At 49.4% G+C, this 10,000-nt stretch overlaps 1 protein-coding gene across 2 annotated transcripts in view; it reads left to right on the top strand.

The window, feature by feature from the left end:
* Positions 1–9,994, top strand: part of ppp1r14bb (protein phosphatase 1, regulatory (inhibitor) subunit 14Bb) — a 20,321-nt gene extending 10,327 nt beyond the window's left edge. For both annotated transcript variants that reach the window (XM_061236010.1, XM_061236011.1), the window contains 3 exons: positions 7,857–7,940; positions 8,711–8,743; positions 9,051–9,994. In XM_061236010.1, coding sequence (XP_061091994.1) covers positions 7,857–7,940; positions 8,711–8,743; positions 9,051–9,119 — 186 coding nt within the window. In that variant the 3' untranslated portion in view covers positions 9,120–9,994. The remainder of the gene's footprint in view (positions 1–7,856; positions 7,941–8,710; positions 8,744–9,050) is intronic.
* Positions 9,995–10,000: the final 6 nt, after the last annotated feature.

Below are 10,000 nucleotides of genomic sequence, written 5' to 3'. Positions count from 1 at the left end.
ATAAGTGCCTCTTATTATCCCAGTAAATACTAGCTAATTCATGGGCTGTGAAATAAAGCCTATTGTTTGTAGCGACCTGCCCCCAAACTACATCCAATGTTTTTAAAGTAATAATCCATTCATAGATATTTTTTATTACATTTATTTCTAGGTTAGAATTGAAGTAGGGCGGCACGGATGGTGCAGTGGGTAGCACTGCCGCCTCACAGCAAGGAAGTCCTGGGTTTGAATCCCCATCGGCCGGGGCCTCTCTGTGCGGAGTTTGCATGTTCTCCCCGTGTCTGCGTGGGTTTCCTCCGGGTACTCCGGTTTCCTCCCACAGTCCAAAGACATGCAGGTTAGGCTGATTGGAGAGTCTAAATTGCCCGTGGGTATGAGTGTGTAAGTGAATGGTGTGTGTGCCCTGCGATGGACTGGTGACCTGTCCAGGGTGTATTCCTGCCTTTCGCCCAATGTATGCTGGGATAGGCTCCAGCCCCCCCCATGACCCTGTTCAGGATAAGCGGGTTCAGATAAGTAATTATGACACCCTAGTCAACATAGTAGTTGCAAAAACCTTCTAGGCGTGTAGCACTGAGTTTTTTCCCATAGTGCTACACTGCAAGCTGCATGGTACTCTATCTACATTTCAGCAACTATTCATTCAATAGTTCTTCCAGATTCCCTTTCTGTACTGTAAGATTAATGGATATGCTGTGGAACATGAATATAATCTATATGTTATGAAGCCCAGCACTGTCCTCACTAGTTTAATTATTTACATTGCTGTCATAGCATATTTATGATTTTGTTATTTTGTGAAAGCCTTCGGCCAGAGCAGCTGGTTGCCCTTACAGAAATGTGCAGTTCACGCAGCAGGCAGGTTTGAATTTCCTGACCGGAGGGCACAATAACAGCGCCCCCCGTGCGATCGGTTGACCCTCTCGGGGTCAGAGGGCCTGGTGCTGTTGCAGCTGTGGGCCTCTCCCTGCGCTGAGAGGCTGGCCGTGTGCGTGGCGGAGTGCGCTGCCAGGACCCACCCGCCCTCATACTGTCACAGCGCATTGTCCCTGACTGACAGGGCTCAGCGACCCACGGGCCCCGGGCCCCGGGCCCACGTCCTGCGCCCTCTCCCCCCCATCCTGCGCCCTCTTCCTCTGTCCTGCGCCCTCTCTCCACCATCCTGCGCCCTCTTCCTCTGTCCTGCACCCTCTCCCCCCATCCTGCGCCCTCTCCCCCCATCCTGCGCCCTCTTCCTCTGTCCTGGAGATCTCTCCCCCCCATCCTGGAGCTCTCTCCCCCCCATCCTGCTCCCTCGCCCCCCATCCTGGAGCTCTCTCTCCCCCCATCCTGGAGCTCTCTCCCCACCATCCTGGAGCTCTCTCCCCACCATCCTGGAGCTCTCTCCCCCCATCCTGGAGCTCTCTACCCCCCCATCCTGGAGCTCTCTCCCCCCCATCCTCCTGGAGCTCTCTCCCCCCATCCTGGAGCTCTCTCCCCCCCATCCTGGAGCTCTCTCCCCCTCTGTCCTGGAGCTCTCTACCCCCATCCTGGAGCTCTCTCTACCCCCATCCTGGAGCTCTCTCCCCCTGTCCTGGAGCTCTCTACCCCCATCCTGGAGCTCTCTCCCCCTGTCCTGGAGCTCTCTACCCCCCATCCTGGAGCACTCTCCCCCCATCCTGGAGCTCTCTACACCCCATCCTGGAGCACTCTCCCCCCATCCTGGAGCTCTCTACACCCCATCCTGGAGCACTCTCCCCCCATCCTGGAGCTCTCCCCCCTCTGTCCTGGAGCTCTCCCCCCCCCCATCCTGGATCTCTCCCCCCCCATCCTGGAGCTCTCTCCCCCCATCCTGGAGCTCTCTCCCCCCATCCTGGAGCTCTCTCCCCCCCATCCTGGAGCTCTCTCCCCCCCATCCTGGAGCTCTCTCCCCCTCTGTCCTGGAGCTCTCTCACTCATTTAGGCAAAAACTGCTCACTCTCCAGTCTCTGCTCACTGGGTGGAGGGATTTCTAGAAGGGCACTTGCTTGGATGAGATAACCATGATGAGATGAATAAGAGGTTTAGATGTCATGCTAATGTTTCTTTGGGTTGGGTTTTTGTAGTTCTTTACTTTACACACGATTCCCCAGAAGGGTAGTTCAGTTCCGGGGCTAAATTGCCGTTGCAGTTCTCGCTGAACAGTTGCGGTGTCGAGTTCCATTAAGTTCTCCTCCACAGTTGTCATCCAGCTGAAGATGTCATTGTGGTCATGTGGTGTATTTCTTCCCCCATTATAAATGGATTTGTTGTTTTGGTGTGATTTACGTTTTGTAGATGTAGATGTAATGTCATAATGATCGCTTTGTGTGGTTGTAATTGTGTTTTGAGTTGTGGTTTTCTGAGTAGCTGTTTTCGTGTTTATGTTGATTGGTAATGTGAGTTTTATTTCTGCCACGGTGCTGAATTACTGACTGCAGTACTTAAGGTGAAATACTGTGGGTGGAAAAGGGGGGGGGGGGCATTACTTCCCCGCTGTGGAAAAGTACAAAAACAAGATGGCAGAAATTTCTGAACACAGCCAGACGAAAAAAAAAAAAAGGCTTGCTGTGTATATGGTGTTTTTTATGCTTTAAGGTCCAGCTTCGGTAGTACACGCATACCTCATAACAAGCATATATATAATACTATATGTACACTTTATAATAACAGAGCCTGAAAACAGACTGGCTTTTCACTTGACCTTTCAGTCTTTGTTTCTCCAGTTGCTTCGTCTCACTTTACCCCCCCTCCCCCATCTGTCCTGCATACTCTCTGCCCCCCTGTGCCCTCTTACCCCCGCTACCTGTGCCCTCTTACCCCCGCTCCCTGCCCTCTTACCCCCGCTCCCTGCCCTCTTACCCCCGCTCCCTGCCCTCTTACCCCCGCTCCCTGCCCTCTTACCCCCACTCCCTGCCTTCTTACCCCCGCTCCCTGCGCTCTTACCCCCACTCCCTGCCTTCTTACCCCCGCTCCCTGCCCTCTTACCCCCGCTCCCTGCCCTCTTACCCCCGCTCCCTGCCTTCTTACCCCCGCTCCCTGCCCTCTTACCCCCACTCCCTGCCTTCTTACCCCCGCTCCCTGCCCTCTTACCCCCTGCTCTCTGCCCTCTTACCCCCTGCTCTCTGCCCTCTTACCCCCGCTCCCTGTGCTCTTACCCCCACTCCCTGCCTTCTTACCCCCACTCCCTGTGCTCTTACCCCCGCTCCCTGCCCTCTTACCCCCGCTCCCTGCCCCCGCTCCCTGCCCTCTTACCCCCCGCTCCCTGCCCTCTTACCCCCTGCTCTCTGCCCTCTTACCCCCGCTCCCTGCCCTCTTACCCCCGCTCCCTGCCCTCTTACCCCCTGCTCTCTGCCCTCTTACCCCCGCTCCCTGCCCTCTTACCCCCGCTCCCTGCCCTCTTACCCCCACTCCCTGCCCTCTTACCCCCGCTCCCTGTGCTCTTACCCCCACTCCCTGTGCTCTTACCCCCGCTCCCTGTGCTCTTACCCCCACTCCCTGCCCTCTTACCCCCACTCCCTGCCCTCTTACCCCCACTATCTGCCCTCTTACCCCTGCCCCCGCTCCCTGTGCTCTTACCCCCGCTCCCTGCGCTCTTACCCCCCGCTCCCTGCCCTCTTACCCCCCGCTCCCTGCCCCCGCTCCCTGCGCTCTCCCTCAGTGACGGCCTGCAGCACGTGGCTCCCTCTTGTTGAGGCAGGAGCACGGCTCTCGTGGTGCAGCGCCTCAGCCCGTCTAACACTGCCAACACTGACAAACCAGGCTCACAGCGGTCATGAGCATTAAATATTACAGCTTTTTTTTTAGGTTTACCGTTTTCCCTGACAAGGAACTGTTCTTGCCCCATTGGCCGATCTCAAAAAAGAATCTTATCCCTTTGACCGTCTGTCATATTTAGCAAAGAAATAACAGAAAAAAATACTTTATCGTCTTATAAATATACAGTGAGACTTGTTGAGATTTGCACTGGGACTTGTTGAGAGTTATTTATTTGGTTTTTGCAGTGTGGCTTGCTGCTCAGCCAGCCGGCTGACACACAGTAATGCGGGCAGCGATGCGTTATTAGCAGAGACTGACTATCTGCCTTCCTCTAGGCCTGCATCTCAATATCTTTTTCCTCTGCATGTTGTTTTCAATTTATCTTTCTCTCCGTTCGTTTCTCTGTCTTTCTCTTTGCTGTTGTCCGTTCTGTTCATCGCTGCTCTCTGCCCCTCTTTCTCCGGGCCTCGTTACAGACGTGACGGCGGTGACCTAAACGCTAATCGTACGGTATATCCGGGGTCTTTAAATTCCTTAACCCTCCGCATCCACTTAGCTCGCCATTCTCTCACCGGCACCCGCCTTCCCCTCCCCCACCAGACTCTAAGTTTAGCTGTGAGGTCTCACATTTAATCAGGATTCAGTTCCTGTTTCAGCTTGCGCTGAGAGTCAGGAGGTCAGTGTAAAGGTGTGTGTGTGTGTCTGTGTGTGTGTGAGTGAATTTTCTATCTGTGTCAGTACATTATGTTAGTGGGTTCAGTGTGTAGAAGAAGAGTTTGTCTGCTCATGTAGCTGTGTGTGTGTGTGACTGTATGTCTATGTGTGTGTATGTGTGTGTGAGTGAATTGTCTGTCTGTGTCAGTACATTATGTTAGTGGGTGTAGTGTGTGGAAGAGTTTTTGTCTGTGTGTGTGTGCTTATGACTGAGAGAGAGAAGCTGAGCGGGAGAGAGAGGGAGAGAGAAGCTGAGCGAGAGAGAGCGAGGGAGAGAGAGAGAGCAAGAGAGAGAGAGCGAGGGAGAGAGAGAGAGCAAGAGAGAGAGAGCGAGAGAGAGAGACTGAGTGAAAAGAATCCAGAATCTGTCTCTGTCAATGCATCTGTGTTTGGTTCTGTATGAATGTGACTGTGTTTGGGAGGGGGAATAGTTGGGCAGAGGGGGGTAAGAGGCAGAGGGGCAGGTGCAGGGACAGCTGGTCGGGTTCACTCTGAGCTGGGGGGAGAAAGAGGGAGAGGGAGAAACGCAGGAAAGTCACAGAGTACAGGGGGAATGACAGAATACAAAAGGGTAATGATACCCAAGTCGTACAAGCAGTCGCATGGTGTGTGACAGGAATATCATTTTTACAGATGTGTGCTGTATTATTTTCACTTTCACAGTACATGAAGTTGAACAGGAGTCAATAGGAAGTCCCCACAAATGGCCGCACAATGGCTTTTGTGTGTGTGTGTGTGTTTCTCTGTCTGTCCAAATCTGATCAAATCTATAAGGAAGGGAAACGTGCACACGCACACACGCGCACACGTATGCACACACACTCGCACACGTATGCACACACACGCACACACACACTCAGCCCATTGTGCTGAGTGGTGGAAAAAAAGGATAGACTGAGAGTAGGATGGGTAAAATGAAAAAGCCTGTTGTTTAACCATACTTTATTGAAAAAGTGGAAACTTTGGTTTATATGTAGAGAGTGTGGGGTGTGTGTAATCGGAGCCTCAGCTGCCCAGAATCACCATGAAGTATTTTTAACACTGGGGAGGAGTCTGCCAGAGGAAGGGAGTGAGACAGAGACGGATAAAAGCTCACAAAAAGAACAGAGGACATGCTGAACATGGCAATAAGCCGTGCTGTACACAAGGTCAAAATAAAAATCAAACTAGGAGACATAAGAATGTTCTAAGAGGCTCATAATGTAGTGTAGTGGAGCGATTAGCCTGTAATTCTGCTATCAGCACTGTGAAATATAGTAAAGTACACTGGCCACACACATAGCAAAGGGTGCTGGGCCAACGTATAGCCGTTTAAGAATTAGACTAAAACAAGACATGCCACATAAATTAGTCAGCCTTGTTCTGCTTTTAAAATGTCAGTTTACAGTTACATAGTGGCTTCCCTAGGCTTGAATTCAGACCCTCAGTGCCGTGTGATGGGCAGTTGGCCGCACAGTGGAAAATCATGCTCTCACACCACGCTGTAATACATAACGGCATCAGCCGCCATTCTGGTTTTGGGCGTGTGACAGTACGGACATAAGGGCCATACTTTTCCCTGCAAATAACATGTTCAGTCATTTCAGTTTTATACAATGCAGTCACGTTTATAGCTTTGCTCTAATGTAAAAAAAAAGAAGAAGATAATTTAAGAACAAAATGATAGCCTGCAAAAGTAAACTACCAACACTTGACTCATTCTTGAGTCAGTAGTGATACGTCCTGGTACCCGAGCCATCAGTTACTCATTTCCATACGTCCATTTCCATGGAAATTTCACCCGGGAGAAATGGAAATCCTGTGTGCTGATCCAGAAAGAAGTGCCTTTAGGTTATCTATTATCCATCCATATTGCCTTTTTAACAAGCTGTGGCTTTCTGAAAACAGCCCAGCCATTTAAAAAGCCCCCCTCCCCCCCCCCCCACCAACCACTCACACCAAAATACTGTGATAATTCATGGGTTCAGTTATCACATTGAAAGGCGGGCTGAGATCAGTGGGGCTTGTTTATGTTTTCGGGGGATAAGGCCAACATTCTTCCTGTGTGAAATGCTGTTGGAGAGCGAAGAGAGCCATTCCCTGGGCTACAGCAGGCATGCCATGCTAATGAGCCAGATGTGCACAGCTTCCACAAGCTTATTTTCTCTGCCTCTACTGTAGCTAGCTGCACCTCTCTCCCACTTTCGCTAACACAGTCAATCTGTGGCCGCGGAAGCTAACCATGCTAGCTCAGGACGAGGCAAGGAACTGTCATTGCGGGGGGAATATTGCAATGACGGTTTTGTGTTTTGTAATTGTGCATATGAGCCCTAAAACATTTAGCCTGATAAACAGTAGTTCTGATATGCGCGTGCACCTGAAACAGTACTACTATTTAAACCCCTTTGCAAGTACTACTACTACTGCTGCTGCTGACAATAATAATAATAATCATAATAATAAAAATAATTACAATACAATTACAATAATGTCACCCTGTGATGAAAAATGAGTCCCTTGGCTTCAACTGAACCAAAAGTAGCCAAAACGTTGCTAGTAGTCATCTGCATAGCTGTAATACTAATATTTACATTTCCAATAACAAACAAAAGATTTAAGAGACATTAAAAGAGGGAGTTTCATCACATAATAAAACACCCTTGAGTGGTAAGGAGCAAATAAAAGTTTAAGAAATGTGTCACCTGATTGATCGTTAGGATGAGCATCCAAACTATCCATCACAGTTAATGTTACACAGTGCTGCTTAATGTCACAGCCTTTGTGTCAGGCAGGGGTGGAATACGCGTTTCTTTTCATGGACTTTGTAACAGACGGGTGTAGTGTCAGTTCACTTGTGGGACATGTTGCCTGAACTGTGTTTCTGAAAAGGCCAACTACACTTACCCTTCAATAACGCTGCTTTTTGGTATCTAATTACTGTGATTTCTAGGAGAGAAGGATTTTGAGGCACTGGCATTGAAATTGCGAGAAGCAGTTGAAGTTGAGCTGACTCTGAAATCATAGTGCAGTCCATCTCCTTTCTTAGTCTGAAGCTTTTGTCTTACACGCTGGGAAATTGTGATCGTTGAGAGGGCAAGGCAAACAGTTGCCATTAGTTACCCTAGTTAAGCCATGCCAACTCTTTAATATTTGAGGAAGACAGTAAATTTGTCTGCAAGTATCAGGGGCCAAGTTAGCGAGAGGAAGGTGGGGGCTTTTTTGTGGCATATCCATTGTCGTTACAGAGGGGGCACCCAGAGTTTCTCAAAAAGTAGGTCCTGAGTGAGCCAGTGAATAGATTGTGCTGCCATTTAAATGACAAAAATGACATTACAAATTACGAAATGAATGCATCTCCTCCTCATCCTCTTCATCCTCTCTTTCTCCGCCCTGCGTGTGCGCACCAGGAGGAGGCCATCCCGGAGCTGGAGATCGATGTGGACGAGCTCCTGGACATGCCCAGCGATGGGGACCGGGCCTCCAGGGTGAAGGTACGGTCCAGGCTCTCCGACCGTTCGCTGAATTTACAGGCACTCCCCCCCCCCCCCAAAATGTCTGCCGGAAAGCCGGAAGCGCTAAGGCCTTGTGTCCGTATCCGAGCTACCACGTACAGACTACCATTGTGGATTTCAAAATCCTTTCATCTTTTATTGAGGTCCTAGTTTGTTTATTGAGGTCCTTGAGATCTGTGTCTGATCAACTCCAGCTTGTGATCAGATCAGAGTACGGAGAGGGCCATACATTTTTCATGACCTCGTTTTTTTGAACCTGCAGTTCTGTCTTCCAATTGCAGGAAGTGGGATATGGGACTTTCTTTGTTCTATCGTTATGCAATTAGCATACTGTTCTACATTTAATTATCTCCATTAAACTATCAAACTACCATTGTGGCTCCAATGTTCTCTGACAAGGGTTGGCATGAGTGTAGGCTTTTGAAATGCTTGCACCTGTTTTTGCTGAAAGGGGTAGTGAAACCCTGAAAAACCTGTCTTATTTTGGCACCGCGATCCACACACCAAGAGGCAAAGCCAATCAAGCACGTTTCAGACCAATCTGAATGTACAGTCAGAAATTGGCTAACTATGGTGCAGTAGCTGTTTGTTGAAAATTCTTTCTGATTAGCAACATGACTAGACTTGATGCTGCTTGATGCTTTTGCTGTTGTTGCAAAAGTCAATCCAAGGGAAACTACAGGTTGACAATTCGGTAAATGCAAAAATTTCTTCTGATTTTACCTTTCTTTCTAAATCTGTTTTTGCAGGAATTGCTGGTAGACTGCTACAAACCTACTGATGTAAGTACAGATCCATTTCCATATTTGTAGTCAAATATAACCGTAGATGTTGCGGGTCGCCTTTTAAATAAGACTCGTATATTTTGCACATTTCCTGTTTGAGACCACGGTGAGGATAATAGAATACATTGACAGAAACACTGCTGTAAGTACTAATGAAAATTAAATTAACGTTGCGCTCCAAAGTCCCTGAATGAGGACCTCGAAGAAAGCATAATTAACAGTAATGACTCAAACCGGCGAAGTGAAATTGAGCGTAATTCCGTCTCATCCTGGCTGCCGCAATTCCCACCCCCATTTCCTTCAGGACTTTGTGACTGCGCTCCTGGACAAGATTCGAGGCATGCAGAAACTCAGCACTCCCCAGAAGAAATAAGAACCCCCCCCCCCCTCCCCCCCTCGACCCCCCCAACTTCCCACAATTCTGTGCTCTGGGGAGGGGCGGCAGGCAACTGGGTGGGCGCGTTCGGCAGCAGTACCCACAATCCCTCTGCGCTGCGTGGAAGGAAGCGAGGACCCTCGGCAGTCAAACTCTTTAGCAGCCGGACAAGCAGGGGTTGATTTGCTTCTAGAACCTTCTTTCTTTTGTTTTGCGGGGTTTGAAGTGTGTGCATATTATCTATCTTATCTATCTCTTATATATCTACATGCTATACATATGCGTATGTGTAGTGTGGTACGGCGATAATAGGATGTTTTTTTTTCTTTTTTTTTTACGGGAACTGGTTCCTGTGGGAATATGGATGCAGTACTGTACTGTGTGCAGTCCTTTCTGAATTAGACCCAGCTATGATGTTCAGTGTTATAGTAGCACTCATAGGCAGGGGGACGACTATGAAGCGGCCTTATTTTTATTTATTTGTTTCTTTTTTTTATGGATTTCGAGCAGTTAAAAGGGCTTCCTGAAGAAATGTTGATTTGTTTGTTAGGATATTGATGAATTCAGATTCAGGGGATCTGTGTGATGGAGTACCGTGGTTTGGGGATGTGTAGCAGACCCCCCCCCTCCTCCCCACACCCCCAACCTGAACCCCAAACCTGAACCCCAAACCCCCTCAGGAACTGTGGAAACACACTGCCTAAACACAGCCGTGACCGCACACAGAACACACACAGTTACACCTGGCCCCTCGTTTTGCAACGTGCGGTCCGTCCGAGACTGCCAGGGCACCCGTGGAAAACCCCTCACCGGCCTCTCTGAAGGGATCCGGGCCCTGTCCAACCCGTCTGCTCAGGGTAAACTCGTGTCTCATGAAC

This window comes from Conger conger, chromosome 3 (assembly GCF_963514075.1).
Source record: "Conger conger chromosome 3, fConCon1.1, whole genome shotgun sequence".
Lineage (NCBI taxonomy): Eukaryota > Metazoa > Chordata > Actinopteri > Anguilliformes > Congridae > Conger > Conger conger.
This window is presented reverse-complemented; position numbering and strand designations above follow the sequence as displayed.